Here is an 18,292-nt window from a genome sequence, read left to right as displayed (position 1 = left end):
TTGTTTGTACCTTGTGATGCTGCAGTCTGTCTGGCAGACGCTTAACCACTTAAAATCCCATATGGTTGACCGGTAGTCCCTCAGGGCTCTGTAATACTGTACTTTCTGTTTTCTGTTAATGTGGGGAAAGCTTTCGCTGACAATAGCCGATCTGCTACTTTCTGCGAAAGTGGTTAAAGCATAGCTTCCGTTTCTACGGCATAAGAAAATAAAATGCACACAAATTTGTCCCCAATTGACGGTTTTTAATTTTGCCTTTCAGCTGATTTTCTCTGATTAATTACTGGATGGAGCCCAGGGGTTGGAGGAAAGAAAACAAAATACAGCATTTTTTTCCCAAAGGAACTCTACAAATAGTGCATTGGCAACATATTTTCCGGCAAAACCATAAACCATATATATTTTTTAACCCTAACCTAGTCCATGACTCTCCTGGATCCCAGGGGTCCTTGGTGAGTGGTTCCAAGGGTTCCACAACCACATTATTGATAAGCTATAACTCTGAGTGTGTGCAAATAGAACCGAATAATTCGGTTCCATTTTCACATTCTCAGAGATATGGGGGTCCGTGGCCTATAATGCATAATAATATCTGGTGGTCCTTGAAATTATAAAGTTTGGGAACCACTGGTGTACATGCAGATCATTTTCCAAATGGCAAAACCGCCAGACCGTTTTTTGAGGCTGTCTGTGACGGGTTCCAAAATGCAACCGAGCCGCGCTGTGGACAGACCAGGCTCACTTGGCGAGGACTAGTCTGGGCTGGCACCCCTCCCTTTTGTTATTACAGGAATTGGTCAGAAATGCTTCTGATGGCTTATATGAGACGCTTTGCAAAATCGAGCGCCCTGAAGAGAAAATGCAGGACATTGTTTTTTCTTCTCCGCCTGCCATCCAACAATGCAATAATAGACCAGTAAAATGCCTTTACCACTTAACCCCCTGTATCATACTGCAGATGTAGCTATACAGTTGGAGGCCATCGATATTGTCCTTTTCTTTTTGCTGAGGTTTGCGTGATCTGCGCAAAAGGACAGTTAACCCATTTTGGGCGGGAACCCCTTTTGGTGTTTTAAACATTATGTTATAATTTAGCTATTGAAAAATAGCAGATCTACAAGCTCATAGCGCGCCACCGAGTGGCGCGCTACGAGCTTTGTAGGTCTGCTATTTTTGAAAAATCGTGAAAATATTTATTTCAGAAAACTGGAGGATTTAGAAGGATTTTTTAAAATGTTGAGGTCAGGCCTAAATGGGTCAAATGATAAGGGACAATTATCGGTAGCACCCAACTGTATATATATTTGTGATATATTTGTGATCGTTCTGTTATTTTTGGAAACTAGATGTTCAGGCCAAAATCAACTACCTCTGATGAGTGTACGGAGTCACGTCAAACCTGTCCAATCAAATGTGGATGTTACATTTGTGACAGCCACTGAATACTGGTAAAGGTATAAGAACACCGGCTCTCGAGATAATATACTGCTTCAGACAGTGTTTTATGGCACACCACCAGATGGACTGTGAGAGAACAATGGTGAGACTGAAGTCTGAAAGCAGTATACTGTACATCTAACATCCATTACAGTTCTCTCATAGCACCCCTGAGGGTGTTAAACAATATGCAAAACTATGTGTCGCCATAAACTGCTAATTTAAGTAGATAATTTGAAGGCACACAAAAACTGAAATGGAACACACATACTGTACCAACTGTTAATATTCTATAAACTCATAATGAAGACAAAACAGACAGGGACAGTGGCACTGAGGCTCATTAATTCAAGCAATCAATGAGGGGAGGAAAAAAATAAGAATCACAGAAATAGAAAATGACTTCAGTGCCTTTGTTTCTGCCCGTCACTGGGAATACTGTACGTTATGCTCTATGCTGTAATTGTAATCTCTTTTGGATCAAAACCACTCCATTGCAAGCTGCCACACGACGATTTCCCAGATATTAGATTACTTCTTTCACTCGGCACTATGTTTGATACACGTTAATGCTGGTTTGCGTGCCTTTGCGATTTCAATTACCATCTCCCCCGCACCTGCTGTCTCCGACAGGCAGATGTATGTGACGACATCACATACCTTTTTTAAGTGGCGTACATAACGGAAGAGAGAAGACATGCCGCAAGATAACATGAAACAACAACAACAGAAACCACGAGAACAGGAACACAAAAAGCAATGAATGCACAGCTGCTCACTCAAACACAGCAGCCGTACGACAGAGCAACATAAACATGAGTCGTCATGCCGAGAGGTGCAAGTTAGAGCACGCCACTTCCCCGAAACCAGGCAGAAAGAGCATCAGAGAGAGAGAGAGAGAGAGAGAGACAGACAGACAGACAGACAGACAGACAGACAGACAGACAGACAGACAGACAAAAACACAGAGGACAAGGAAACCGAGACAGTTCAACCAGAGCAATGCTGTGACAGTCTCTCCCAGTTTCACACACAGCTGGGACCAATACATGAAGGATGCCCACGTTCACATATCACACAGCAGAGCCAAGATCGGGTCCCCCTTACCCCCCCACCCCCCGAAACATGCAAAGAACCCTGGGGAAACCGCAGTGGCGTGTGTGCCAACAATCATCCAGCAGGCAGTGGAGAAACAGATTTTTGTTGTCCCCCACCAACCCCAATATGACAGAAGACCCAGTGAAAAACAGGAGCTGTCGAAGATAGACAAAAACTCGGCGGCTGCTTTGGCGGGGAAGGCGAGGGTGTTTTTGTTGCAAACCATGATCAATGCCGGCAACTGCACCCCCCTGCGTTCCTCATTGTTATTTTGGGTGAGGACAAAACAGACCTGCTGTGTGTACAGCGATATACCTGGATCTATAGGGGCCGATGGGGGCTGCTTATAGGGGGCGGTTGTACTGACACACACCGACCCGTTTCATCTAGCTAGACTACAAAGCACTGCGGGGTCTAGCTTCATTGGGCATTGCAGGTGGGCAGTGCAAAACAAAACACTCTCTCTCTCTCTCTCTCTCTCGCTCTCTCTCACACACACACACACAAACAAACAGTGTGCAAGCGCGCACCACAATCACCTGGCAGATCTGTACATCTGCAGATCTGTGTGTGTGTGTGTGTGTGTGTGTGTGTGTGTGTGTGTGTGTGTGTGTGTGTGTGTGTGTGTGTGTGTGTGTGTGTGTGTGTCTGCGCACGTGTGTGTGTGTGTGTGTGTGTGTGTGTGTGTGTGTGTGTGTGTGTGTGTGTGTGTGTGTGTGTGTGTGTGTGTGTGTGTGTGTGTGTGTGTGTGTGTGTGTGTGTCTGCGCACGTGTGTGTGTGTATGTGTTGAAAGGGAATTTCCAGGACGGCGATTGTGTTACCGGAACATGCAATGGCGAGGGGTTATTGAAAATCAGAAAAATAAATACAAGATAAAACCCAACCAAAAACATTCCAGAGGCCCAGAGCGGGGTGGCGGAGGGTGGGGGGGGAGCGGCGGGTAGCGTTTACTCGTGATCCATACCCGTGATGTTGACCTCCACGGAGCCGGTTCGAGTGCCGATGACGTTGGTGGCGTCGCAGACGTACGTGCCGGCCAGGTCATAGGTCACGGAACCCTTGAAGAACAGGGTGTTGTTCTTGATCTCCACGTTGCTGGGAAGAGAGCCATTCAGACTGCAGGATGGGAGAGAGAGAGAGAGAGAGAGAGAGAGAGAGAGAGAGAGAGAGAGAGAGAGAGAGAGAGTATTATAGACATCACGAGAGGATAGAGTTACAACCACATGGCAGTGAATCAAACTCCCCCTTTCTCAAAGCAATACAAAAGACCTTGATAGAGATGTTCCCCAGAGCAAAACAAAACCTGGATGTGCAGTGTGTGTGTGTGTGTGTGTGTGTGTGTGTGTGCACGCACGTGTGCGCACATGTGTATGTGCGCGCGCACATGTGTATGTGTGCATGTGTGTTAGGGGGTGTGGAGGTGTGAATTCCAAGAATATTTGACACTGTCATCTTCCATCGATTGTAAACAGTGTGAGAGAAGCCCCAACATGTTCCAGCAGGTAACTTCTACTGTAACAATACAGGAAGACACTGTTTGACGGGCTGTGCAGGGAAAACAAACCCCACATGAGCCTCCCAGAATGCCTCGCTTTCCCTTTCTTTGCAGACGACAGGGCACACACACTTCCCTTCCTAATGCTCAATTAATACACATTAATACACAGTCGTATGTGGCGTATACATTAGGCTTACATATTAAGCACTTGAACCCTAGCGCCATCTGCGCCACTATTCTGGGGCAAAGATTTACTGTAGAGGGACCTATATGTGCCCTAAGGGGATCTAAGGGGACTAAGTATAGGGTTTTAGAGGTTAAGGTCGTTCACATGTCCCCCGGTGTGGCTAAAGTCCTCCGAATAATCCTTCCCCAATAGAGGTTATGCGCATGCATAAAGTGAATGGAAATCGAGTGGCAAATCGAGTGGCAAAGTGAGAGGAAAATGAGTTTAACATTGTTTAACGCTGTTTAATGCAATCATATGGGACTTTTCTGTTTGGATGAATGGGTTGTCAAGGCCAGAAAGTATTTGTTTGCCACTCAGTAGGCGTTCCTGCATAACTTCCAGGTTTGATGATGATGTCACACGCATACACTCTATTGTACCAATTGGGGAAATATTTTTTGTACCAAATATTTTTTCTCACCCCAAAACGGCCCTAAAAGCAAAGTTGCAGTAACTTTATCTTTGCTCTACCGTTGCCCTCATTTCCAGTATCTATGAATATGTATTGGATCCTCATCCTTTGGGCAATCCAACGCAAATCCACAGAGAACATCCAAACACAAACACCAAACGTGCCCTGATGAAAACCTAAAAAGCCATTCACTTTATCATTAACAGAGGAGCGCTTGTTTTGTATCACTCAACTTCCTCATTCATCAATGCATGCCTTTAGTCTTTATCTGATTGGCTTTCGGAGCATGACACGTCACACCCTGTCAAGAGTTCCATGACCTGCATCAATCCTGAATTCAGCGAGTGCTGGTCTGACAACCGGTAGCCTGGAACTCACCTATGCTTTTTATGGCATAGGTAGCTCCCGGCAGGATCCGCCGGGAGAAACTATGCGCAGCTGCTAGACATGAGACTAATTAATTAGAGCGACAGAGAGAGAGAGGAGTGTGTGTGTGTATGTGTACGTCAATTTAACAAAGGTGCAGACGATCAGAAATCAACAGAGAGTGAGTGATGTTTGCTCTACTCTACGCCGAATTGAAGTGGACTCGGACCCAGACTTTCTTTTCTCCCTGGAAAAAAAACGTCTGGGTTTCCAAGGCTAGACAACCGGCAGATTTTAGTTGTAAAACACTGCATATTAACGGAGATATGCATAGTGTAAGAAACTAATGTCCAAGGCTAAGCTTCAGAAAGATATTAGTCTTTAATTCCTGAGAGGCCTCCGAAGTCCCGCCAGTATGCTCAAGCAGTTAAAAACAACAGTGTGGAAAAGAAATGCAATGACATTACAGAGAGACGACAAAACCGGGTCAAACGCTAACAATGGCCACGCATCAAGCACTTGTGCTTTTGTTAAATGGGTCAAACAAAGCTTTTCAGAAGCAGTGGGAGTTGTGAGCTGGCATATAATTCGATAAAAATAAAATAATAAATAAATAAAGTATATGTAAAGCGTATCTCAAGAGATGATATATTCATTGATGTGATGAGACCAGATAATGGTCAGGAGGTCCCAAAAGCAGCAGTTTCTAACTACTTTCCTTGATATTGAAATGACCCATGGAGAAAAAGCTAATCCATGACATATGAAACTCCTCTTTCTTAATAGTCTAACTCTAAGAGTGACATTTTGTTCTTTTGCAAAAGAAACATTTGCCACGCACTTCAATACTCTTAAGTCACAACTCAATAATCAGTGGCCTCGCAGGTCTATATCAACTGCTGACTGCTGCAGAGGCGCGATTGATCTGCGACAGAAATTAAATGCTAGCAAAGCTGAGAGCGATGCAACTCTTGAGGTGGTAGAGATGTCTGTATTTGTGCATGCACGGACGTGCGTGCGTGCGTGCGTGCGTGCGTGCGTGCGTGCGTGCGTGCGTGCGTGCGTGCGTGCGTGCGTGCGAGCGAGAGAGAGAGAATGAGAGAGAGAGAGAGAGAGAGAGAGAGAGAGAGAGAGAGAGAGAGGAAGAGAGCCGCGATGAAAGGCAACCAAGACAGAACATGACAGTGATGTTGAGTCTTTGGTGGCTACAAATAGACAAGAATGCCTTGAGATGTGTGTGTGTGTGTGTGTGTGTGTGTGTGTGTGTGTGTGTGTGTGTGTGTGTGTGTGTGTGTGTGTGTGTGTGTGTGTGTGTGTGTGTGTGTGTGTGTGTGTGTGTGAGTGAGTGAGTGAGTGAGTGAGTGAGTGCGCACTCGTCCATGTATTTGTGGGGATTGTGTGTGTACATGTAGGGTATTCTGTATGTAGTACGAATTATTTATGTGATCAACTTGAGATATAATATTAAGTACTTAATATTAATGTCTTTCCAGATCAACTGTAAGCCTAGGGAGTGAGCATGGTATTACACACCTCCTGTCAATTGCTTTGTACTTGATCTTGTTAATGACCGATATGGATTGAATAAGGACTAATTACATACAGTAATTAGGTCTATAAATAACACCTACAAACAGAGAACTAATTACCAGCGGTTATCGCTGTTGATCGAAAAAATTAATTAATAACTTTGCTCCCTTTGTGTTTTCTACTTAAGTTGATTTCGCGCTGTGAGGGAAAATGAAGAGACATGCAACACAGATGTACCCTCAAAGAACTCCATTAATTTAGCATTATAGTTTGATGGTTTGTTGCGATAACCAGAGCGCCACAGTTTCACCAATGCATGTTACTCACCAGTAAAGTAGCTCCTCGAGAGGTTATTAACTATAAAGCACAGCAATTACTTTGTCTCCACAAAAATCAAACCTCGCTCCTCACGTTGTCTCGCAGCAATGTTCAACATGTTGCATGATTATTCCTGTGACCCTTCATTACGGTTTCCTATTAACCCCTTTTGTGAAAATTTAAGTTGTCTTGACTTGCTTTCTTCAGAAGGACTTTGCGGGCAGCCTTTCTGCAAGCTTCATACAAGGCAGGGAAATAGAGAAAGATAAAATCACTGGGAAACAGAAAAAGGCTGCAATTCAGAGCGAGAAAACTTGGGTTTCTGGTGCATCCGCCATGTCGAGTCTAAACCAAAACAACTCGATACAAACTGGTATCACTGGTACACTGACCGAAATAGAACCACGGATACAGCTTTGAATCTCGAATTGTATTTGACAACATTATTGTTCAATAACGAATAGCAACAAATAATAAGGATTCAGCTGTTTCGCTTTGTTTATGCGGGCATCCTGCAAGCCCTTTTTTTTTTCTCGCTCCGTCGCAGCCTTGCATTGACCTCCACAACGCAGCCCGGAGGGAAACTTCACAACGGATTCGGTGCCTTGTTTCCAAGGCAGCGAAGGCCGTCCTCTCCTATCTGTCAGCAACAGCCCAACCCTTCATCCTCCTCTCTCTACCCGGGTGCTCTCGGCCTCTTCACCATCTCCCCCAAATCTCACTGTCTGCCTCGGATAAAATACCAAAAACGGATCTCTCTTATCTGATCTCATTCTCAACTACTGTGCATTTGTGAGTGTGAGTGTGCATGTGCGTGTGTGTGTATTACTATACAATTTTGAGGGACAATCCTCCCCATGAGTATAGTAGAACTTGAGAAATAGACATGGGCAGAAATAGACATGGGCAGGACATTTTTCCTGGTGCTCACCAGAGAACTGTTGTTGGGGTGTTAGCTTTACAATTAGGAAAAGATTGGGGTTTGGTTTAGGATTATGCATTCAGAGGTTAGGCTTGGTGTTGGAGTTTTCCCTATCTTACATCTACTGTGTAGTTGTGTGGCAATGTTGTCACACGCCACCCGAAACATGTTCTGTCCTCAATAGCATAGTAATATAAACATGTGTTTCTGGTCTGAAAGCAGTCAATGACAAAAAAAGTTAAACAAAACGGGGGGCGACACTCCATGCCTCATTAAGATCCAACAGTGTCCCTTGGAAACAGATATTGCGTGGGGCACAATGGTCTATTAATCCACATCCACTCAGTCCACTGACACATTCCTCCACCAAGCCTTTCATTGGGCAATTACAACACAAATTGCTACATTTATCTTTCAGTCTTCGCTGTTTAAATGCTCTCATTTTTGGGGAACTCTTCATGCACTGTGAGGACATCTCCACATTCAAAGAGCTGTCCCCCCGCTGGGCTTTCCCGCTGACACCATAATGCACTACAATATAAATAAAAGATTGCAAATCGCGTCACATTAGGGCACACCATTGTGCGGTTTAATTGCATCTCGTGACACACACGATCCTCAACATTTAAACAGCCGGCAACATTCTGAGCATAGCAGGAACCTCCATGCCATTAGTCAAAGTAGATAATTTCAACGTAGGTTTGCTCGGTGAGATCATCCTTGACTTTGGAAATCCAACATGCCTCTGCCTTTTATTCCTCTGGCATGATCATGTGTGTGTGTGTGTGTGTGTGTGTGTGTGTGTGTGTGTGTGTGTGTGTGTGTGTGTGTGTGTGTGTGTGTGTGTGTGTGTGTGCGTGCATTGATTGAATACTTTATTAGCAAGATTGCTGATAGTACAGGCATTACGTACAGTCAAAGGTGAGAGGGGGGGGGGAGCAGCATGATAATTTGCAATTAGAACGTAGGCCGTTTTACCAGAGGTGGCCAGTCATGAAGAGCTGACTTAGGCAACACAACATGTCACAATGGGACCTGTTGTATAATGGGACCTGTTGTATAATGGGACCTGTTGTATAATGCACATTGGCTATATGTGTTACTTTTGGAAGTCTTTCTGTGGGTTTCATGGATGGACGGATTAAAGTAAATGGGCCTTGTGCACAAAATCACCACGGGAAGCGTCACATTGCTAAATTGGATTTCCTCCTACAACTGGGAGGCTTTCAAAATAACAGTGACATTTTCTTTTCACAATTAGAAACGTGTAATGTGATTAGACATCACAGGCTTTATTTTGAAATCTCCCTACTGGAAGTTGAAAGTGGATCATGTCCTCCAGTAGGCTTGATGAAACGGACCAAGGGGTCTCCGACTGACTAATCGAAAAGTAGATTTTCAGCTGGCAGTGACAGTGCCAGGGCCTCTGTGCACGTGCACAGTGCCAGGGCCTCTGTGCACGTGCACAAGCTATAATCCATCCCTGGTTTCATGAATACTGAACCAATTAAAAGCACTATGTACCCTGGACCACAGATTATTTTTTTGCCATTTCCGGAAAAGTTAACCGGTTTGTTACATACAAGGTTTTCGCCCAACAACAGCGCCAGTTTTGGTATGCAGCCCTAGTACTTCCAACTCAACCCGAACCGCCTCCCCTATCCCTCCTCTGGGTCAGTGCCAGAGTGTTGCCTCCAGTGCTCCCTGGGGGTACACAGAGCAGTGGCGGTGTCACTTTCCGGCTTGTTACCTACACGGCAGTACTTAGACTACAAAGGGAGAAAACACACATGCACACGCATGCGCAAAAAAAAGAAAAAAAACGCAAAGCAAACTAGGTTGTGTTTGGATTTGTCTCCCGGTATCTGTGACCATCAAGCAGATAAAGGAGGGGATTTGTCGGATGCCTTAATAGGGCCATTGTGCGTCGCCTGGAGTCTACCGTCTTATCTTCATTACACATGTTATAAGCAAACAAATAAATGGAGAAGCAACTCCATCCGGATGAAAGGAGTTAAGCATGCATTCATCTTTGAAGATTACACCGTTGTATCTGCCTCGGAACAAAATGTTGGGAGAGAACTAGAACTCCATTCCACCGGCTACATATCAAATTGCTTTCGCTATGTGGTTCTGGGCCCCGCAGCCATTCATTCACTGGTGGTATTTTGTAAAGGACAACTTTGTTTTTTTTCAACCAAGGTTCATGTTTTAGGTTGTTATTAGAGAAAGTAAAAGTGTTAAAACATTTTCATTTGCTGCTTTCTTTAGTTTGGGCATTCGAACAAGTGGCAAAATATGTATACCGGTATATATATATTTTTACACCAGTACGACGCCTTAAGGGCGAGTAGCGACCGCTAGGGCTGATACACTCTGCCGGAATTTGAGTATATAGACTCTATATGAATACTCAAATGTGCTTTACATAATGGGGCATGAGAAAACAAATACAACAACTTTATTAGGGGAAAACACTAAGACAAAGGAATAAAATAAAAAAATGTGGAATGAACTAGCTGGGGAGTGCATTTCACATGGGGTTAGGGCAGACCATTGTCTGACCACGGACTTCCGTGCTTGCTGCTTCGCATTGAGGACAGCTTGACAGCTTCGTGCTGTGGTGAAATCACCGCGAGCCTCCGGTGTCCTCTGTGAGATATGAAGCAGCTAGCATGGAAGCTAACGTTGGTCATATGGATTATGGAACCTTTCCCTCCGATATTGCACACAACCATGCTGTTATCCACGCGTCCATCCGATTGCTTTTAAATGTAAATGTCCCATCCACGGAGCAAAAGCGATATAAGCGGCTTCTTCATTCATTGATTTGTTTGGGCTTTGTTGTTGCTTTTTGTCTGACTGACGGAGCTGTAGAGTGGAGTGCTGCTGTGCAGGCGTGCAGCAGCCTATTCAGTACTTGTGAAACGCGCCCAGTGAGAAACGCTTTGCGGTTAAAACAAAGGTGTGATTAAATGCGTTAATTTTTTAACGCCATATTTTTCGTTCATCGTTCATGTGTTTGGCCCAATGCTGCTCGAAAGTGTGTGTGTGTGTGTGTGTGTGTGTGTGTGTGTGTGTGTGTGTGTGTGTGTGTGTGTGTGTGGCGTGTGCCCTGTGTGTTGTGTGTGTGCAGCAGCAGCCTGATGCGTTACAGCGTCACTGCTCGTTTTCATAGTAAGTGCGACCTAGCGGTCGCAACCAGATGTAATTTCCTGGGGTCTAGTAGGACTATAGTGAATAATAATAAAGAAATTGCTGTGAAATTTAGAAGAAAGAAAAAAAGACAGGTTTGAGGCGAGTGAGGAGAGTTGGATAACACTCACAGTTTCCACTGGTAGATGGTGACGGCAGGGTTAGCGTCAGCTCTGCAGGTCAGCTGAACATCCTGGCGATTTAGGAACCAGTTTCCATCAAAGCCTTCTATCTTCACCTCAGGTTCATCTGTAACAAAGGCAGGGGGGTTCTGTCAGAATCTGTCTCTGACGAACAGACATGCATGCACTGAAACAGTGTGCACTGAAACACGTGTTTCTTAGCTTTTTCCCTTTCTCTTTCTCAATATGGTAGGTACTGACTCTGCCTCCTTCTCATAATGACGTATAACGTTAATGCTAATATTCAGTTGACAAAACAACACATGTACAGTACAGTAGGCTTATCATTGTCACACCGTGACCAAGTTATTTTTCTTTTTTCCCCTGTTTTTGTTACCCTTTGCCAATCAATTCCTCTCCACACACATTTGTGTTTTGTCATTGCCGTTGTATCCTACTGACTCACCTGCCAGTGAGGAGCCCCACCGGGAGGACGTAGAGCCACATTACTCCTTACACCCTGCTGACAGGGGCCGCCCCAGCCCGAAGGAATACGTGCAGTGACAAATATCACCCTAACCACCCGGGTTCCCTCCGCAGACACGGGATAATTGTCTTCGGAGATGCTCGACAAAGCAGGGTGCACCGCGGTGGATTCGAACCCCCAGACTGCGATGGTGGACAGGTACTATATCTTGACTCAGCGTTTGAGACTACTTTGAGACTAGGGATGATTAAAGGACCACTTCACCACTTTTCAACTTCTCTTCCTATAATTGGTCCTAACTAATGTTCATGATAAAATACCACCATTTTTTTCTACTCAGTGTGTGTCTCATAGGAAGGCTGTGGGCAGTTCAGAAACCCGTCCACCAGTGACATCATCGATGGTGAATCCAAGCTAATAGAAACGGCAGGCTTTCTTTTCCTGAAAAGTTGCAATGCAAAAGTTGAAGCCATCGTTCTCACTATAATCTAAATATATGTTAAAACAAATCTTGTTTAAAAAAAAATCTGCCTAATGATGATGTCACTGGTGGACAGGTGTCCGAACTGCCCAAAGCCCTCCTATGAGACACAGACTGAGTAGGAAAAAATGGTGGTGTTTTATCATGAACATTAGTGAGGACCAATTATATGAAGAGATGTTGAAAAGTGGTGAAGTGGTCCTTTAATCTGTCCATTATATCATTTTTATTAACTATGTAAAATACGGTGAATGAATCGCAGAATGATTGTAAATGTACAGTAATTTGAACCCAAAAATAATGCAATTGCTTAATATGTGATCTTCGTCCCCCTAAGTGAGCATGCAACGTCACAATTGCGGGTACCCTCGACATGTGAACCCTTTGACTTATGGTCAAATCCGTCACCCATTTGGTAACTGGCACCCATTTGAAAATGTTGCCAGCTAAGCTAAGGGGTTCCGCGATCCTCGTCTGTGCTGCCCACAGAGGAGAGTGGAGGGGGGAGCAGTTAGGGGTCAAGTGTCTTGTTCAGGGACCCCCGGATTCCCTAGCGGGCTCTCTAATCATGCCTCTCTAACCATTCAGCTATGGCAGCACATTAGGGACAAAGTGGTTTTGGCAGGCCTGGATCCGCCATTTTCAGCATGCAACCAAACATAAAATAACTTTCTTTTAGTTCTACTGGATCTCTTCTCCACTAGTCCCTCATTAGTCTTAGTTTTAGTCATCATAGCTTAGTTTTAATTTTGTTTTTTGTCAGTGAAAAAAGACGAACATAATTTTTTCCTCAAATGACAAAATCAACAATGCACTGTCTTACACTGTACGTTGAGCACCACGCTCTCCATGATCCTCTCGGTGCGGTACGTCACGATGCAGGTGAGCTTCTGCTTGTGCGTCTCGCGGCTCGGCACCACGATGTAGTTGCTGCGGATGGTGATGGTGCCGTTGGCGTTGCGTGTCTCCTGTAACTGGACCTCCCCCTTCAGCCTGGTGTCCCACCTGATCACGCTGGGGGGCTTCCCGTTGGCCGACAGACAAGTGGCCACCGTCATCTTGCGTTTCTGCGGCCTCGCCACGATAGTCGGCGACGTCAAGGTCATTAGGGTCATAGGTCGAGCTGTAGGAAGAGAGAGAGAGGCCGAGGCGGATCGGAGTTAGGGATGGGAATTTAAAATATTTCTTTTTGCTTTGTGACCACATTCTGTGTGTTTATTTTTGCATTGAAGCAATCCATTTCATACAGCAGTTTAACTCACAATTAGGGTTGGTTGGGACATGGAACCGGAGAAACCAGAACCAACAATGAAGGAACTACCGATTGGTTCATTGGCTTGCAGTTATTGTACAAAATGAAATAATAATAATAGGCTGGACATTCAGGATGGAAAAATAAAGTTGTCCTTTTGGGGAGAAGTCACTATGTTTCTACAGGGAATTACTTGCTGCACTCACGCACGCACGCACGCACGCACGCAAACACACACACACACACACACACACACACACACACACACACACACACACACACACACACACACACACACACACACACACACACACACACACACACACACACACAGCTGCAGCTAATCAACAAATACATTGATGTGGTACAGAATGTGGAAACGTGTCACAAATGCGACGCATTGCATGCTTGCAGATCTGTGTTTAAGAGAGACCGTCGTATGATGACATCATTTTCACCGTAGTACCACAGCAATGCACTTGCAATGCACACTTCTGTTCATTCATACACGTTGACTTTTCTCTAACTTGTTGGCAACTCGGATTATGTCATGTGGGCATTGAACTCCAGAGCTCACAAAATACCTTGTTTTTGGCTGCATCATACCCCAGCCAACTCCAGTGGTCTCGCAGTCGCCACACAGGTTCATTATAATTAAATTGATGAATGAGGATGATAAGAGGAACATGTCTGCGGCCATGCAAAGCAGTCTCGCCTCTGAACGTGAGCGAGCGGCGTACGTTCCGCAGGACGAGCGAGGCGAGCTGTGAACTGCTTGCAGACCAGCCGAGCCCAGAGCCATAGAGTAAGACAGAGTTACGAGGCGAGCTGTGAACTGCTTGCAGACCAGCCGAGCCCAGAGCCATAGAGTAAGACAGAGTTACGACAACTCCGTTCACTTCATGGGGCCAGTCCAATGACATCAACCAAATCATTACAAAACAGTACTACTACAGGCGATTAATGTGAAATTAGCATTTTTTCCAACAGGGCCATCTAGTGGCCCGGACGTTCTGAAAGGGCCATTTATAGCCAACGATGCCAGCGATTAGCTGTCCACAGACGGACACACGGACGGACGGAGTGAAAAACATACTCTCCCCCCATGCCTTCGGCCTGGTGGAGACAATTATTGGGGTTGTGATGAAAAGGCAATTTAGCGGTGATTAAAATCAAGGAAAGACTTGCCTTCTTTCCTTTCTAGCCAAATCAGTTGACACATGCTTACACAGATGCAGAAGCCATTTGCCTTTCCAAATGTACAGTCATCCAATTTAAATCCTTTGAGAGCTGCCAATTACCAATTTGCTCACACAGAACATCAAAAGGCTGCCTTAAGCTCGAGCAATTGCACAACTGTAGGGAGTTATGAAGTGTGTATTTGTATGATATGAAGAAGCCTCTTCAGTTTTGGATTATTATTATTTTTTAACTTAAGAGAAAGTAGACATATCAGAATGTAGAAACTAGAAATACTCTGTTACAAGCAAGTAAACTTATTTTATTATTATTTTACTGTAAAAGTAAAAATGTATTGTCATCAAGCTGTACTTACAGTAACAAAAGTAAAAGTAAACATACACAATTTTGTTGTGAAGATATTTCAAAATGAAATAGGTGGTCTACAAATTCACAACTATGGGACCGCAAACACATTTTGAGCTTGTAGATCGGCTATTTTGAAATAGTTGAAGAATAGGGTTTTGTATTAATACAAAACAATCAGCAAATATACTGAAAATCATTTCAGTATAAAAATAAAATATAGTACAATATTTGCCACTGAGATGTAGTGGAGTAGAGTATGAAAATGGAAATACTCAAGTAATGTAAAAGTCCCTCAATGTTATACATAAGTAGCCAACAGTGCTTTAAACATTATGTTATAATTTAGCTATTGAAAAATAGCAGATCTACAAGTTCATAGCGCGCCACCGAGTGGCGCGCTACGAGCTTGTAGGTCTGCTATTTTTAGAAAAATCGTGAAAATATTTATTTCAGAAAACTGGAGGATTTAGAAGATTTTTTTTTAATTTCGACATCAGGCCTGAATGGCTTAATGTACTTATGTTACTTTCGTGAAGAGTTATTTTTGAACACTGTGAAGTATCTATCTATGCTCAGGTTCTTGACATTCCACGCGCCAAGGCAGTGCTAATGGAGCCGGGGCAGACTTGATGAACAGAAATGGGAGACCTGGAGTTGACAACAGGGACTACTTCAGCCAAGTGCTTTTCCTTTGCCGGAGCTTAATGAAAAACACAGTGACACTTAATTTCTAATTAGATCTCTAATCAGAGTCAACACGCAGCCCTTTCAAAGCTGCCTGTCTGCCAGACGAAAAAACAAAACCCCTGGCATTTCTCATCAACAACAAAAAAAACAAAACAAGAGGGATTATTACAAGTTGTTTTTCCCGTTTCAACTTGTTTTCTCTCTTTTTTTTAGGTATACTATAATTCTATCCCCCCCTCCCCCCCAATTTACAATTTACACAACGTAATATTACTGTGTGTTGCAGGGAGGGAGCGTGTGAGGTCTTCCCCCTGAGAATTACTAATTGTATAATTAGATGCATGGAGATGTGATGTTAATGGTTGACATCTCTGTCGGGTGGAAACCTTGTATGTCCAAAACTGTAACTTTTCTTGATTCAAATTCGAAAATAGCAAAAAAAGCAGATCAACAAGCTCAAATCGCTTTGCTTCGTGCCGCGTTGTTCTACTATTTACAACCTAACGTGATGTGTGATGTTGTAGTATGATCAAGTGGGGCATTCATTCACGAAAATAAGAGAGATATGGAGATAAGAGGTTTCAGCCCAACAGCAACGATGAGTTGTAGCAAGATGATCAGTGATTTTCGCCAACTGGTATGTCTGGTGACATCTAACATTCAATGTAGACAGGTGGTAGAACAGCTGGGAAAACGGGAAAGGTCTGCTCAAGAGGGGCGCGACAATGCAAGCGTAAAAAAAACAGAATCCAGGACCGTTCAGTTGCGGGCGTGTGCACAAAACGAGCACACGAGCGACAATTTCACGGGACCGCGCCCACGTAACCACGTAAATATGCTTGCGTTGTCTCCCCTCGACTTCTCTGTGCGTACATAAAAAAACGCAGGTCTCACTGATAATGAGATAACAGTACGCCTAGATAATTACTAGTCGTGTTAATCGCTGCCCGTTTGAAAGTACCTTAACACGCTATGATTGAATGGATTAAATAACCCTGGGCGTTTGGGGTGTTAATTGTGAAAAAGATACAGGTCCTGACAATTCTGACACAAATCCATCTGTGCCCGCGTGGCCCACCCGCATTCTTAGTCCTTACCGTACACGGTGAGGTTGACCATGTTCTCGCGGTTCCCTGCGGGGAAGGTGGTGTACTCGCAGATGTACGCCGCCTCGTCAGACAGCCGCAGGCTGCTGAATACGATGGTGGTGTCCTCCAGCTGCGAGCTGCGGACCGCCTCGTGCTTGAAGTTAACCCGGTCCTTGAACGGCGCCAGCACGGACACGCCGAGGGCAGGGTTGGCGATGGCCACGTTCTGCTTGGTGCCGTTGATGAACTTCTGCCAGGTGACCTGGGAGATCTTCACGGGCGGTTGGCTGTTCACGAAGATGCAGCGCAGCTCCACCTGAGAGCCCACGAAGCCCGACTTCGTCGACTCCATCTGGACCGTCTGTCCCTCGGCAGCTGAGAGGAAGGAAGAAAAAAAACACAATTAGATTACGATTAACAAGATGTTGCCGTCGGGTGGAAACCTTGTATGTCCGATGGTGGAAAGAAAATAACCGTTGTTCCAAATGTAGTTATTACTTTCTCACAAGCGCTTGTGGATACTTTCATTGGTTCAACATGTATAACTCCCACAGGCCAATGTAAAGACTTGCACTTTAACTCATAAAAGGACAAAAGTAGAAAAAAAGGCACATCTACAAGCTCACAATGCATCACAGCACAGTGCTTTTTTCCTATTTGTTGTGCTACCTTTGTGGGACACTGTGGTATGAGACAAAGTTAATTCACGAAAAGAAAAAAAAAACATAAAAAGGTGAAACAGGAGGTTACTAAAAGAAAAAGGAGGGTAGGAAAAAACAGCATTTAATTACGATTAACAAGAGCCCAAGAACCATTGCAGTCAATACCAACCACACGCAATGAAAGCTAAATGAGTCAACTCGGGCCTGCTATACGTAGTGCGTTCACGTGGGCTGCTCTGCACCAGACCTCATGCTCGATCACATTGGCAACAGACGCGCGCACGCACGCACGCACGCACGCACGCACGCACGCACGCACACACGCACGCACGCACGCACGCACGCACGCACGCACGCACACACACACGCACGCACGCACGCACACACACACACGCAGTGCCACGCACACACGGCGAGTGCTTCCCCACCCCCTCCATCTCATCAATGTTGGGTAGAAACCTCTGTATGACCAAAACGGTTACTTTTCAGTTCCAAAGGATTCAGTTTAGTTATTACTTAGTCACAAGCTCTTCAAGCGCTTTTCATTGGCTCAATATTTATAAAACCCACACACACACTTCACCGTTGTGAGGTTGTAGATTGGCTACTTTCCCGCTACTTCCGCTCAACACAGTCGTGCGACGAAGTAACTTAAGTGCAATTTGGAGATAAGAGGTTTCAGCCACAACAGCAACCTCGATAGTCTGTATGCCGGTGTGTGGCGGCGACGGGGGAGTTGTTATTACCATAATGGACACACATACTGTGTACAACTCACCGGAGGAGCGTTTCTGATGAGATGGGAGGAGGAAGGGGACGTGAAATCATTCATTCAGCGCTCCGCCGGCCGTGTTCACCGCTCGCCTATAGCCTAGCCAGCGCCACGGCTGCCTCGTACCAACTTTATTTCGTTTTTTTTCCCCCACATGTAAAATAGTTCAATGAAAGCCTGGAGGTGC

General features: G+C 44.8%; 1 protein-coding gene across 1 annotated transcript in view; it reads right to left on the bottom strand.

Annotated features, from left to right (window-relative positions):
- nectin1b (nectin cell adhesion molecule 1b) overlaps positions 1 to 18,292 on the bottom strand; it is a 121,053-nt gene that overhangs the window by 17,508 nt on the left and 85,253 nt on the right. The window contains exons 2-5 of the mRNA XM_079514635.1: positions 16,681 to 17,046; positions 12,920 to 13,219; positions 11,138 to 11,255; positions 3,501 to 3,652 (exon numbers count right to left, since the gene is read on the bottom strand). Of these exons, the coding sequence (XP_079370761.1) occupies positions 3,501 to 3,652; positions 11,138 to 11,255; positions 12,920 to 13,219; positions 16,681 to 17,046 (936 nt within the window). The remainder of the gene's footprint in view (positions 1 to 3,500; positions 3,653 to 11,137; positions 11,256 to 12,919; positions 13,220 to 16,680; positions 17,047 to 18,292) is intronic.

This window comes from Electrona antarctica (genome assembly GCF_951216825.1).
Source record: "Electrona antarctica genome assembly, chromosome: 11".
Classification (NCBI taxonomy): Eukaryota; Metazoa; Chordata; class Actinopteri; order Myctophiformes; family Myctophidae; genus Electrona; species Electrona antarctica.
This window is presented reverse-complemented; position numbering and strand designations above follow the sequence as displayed.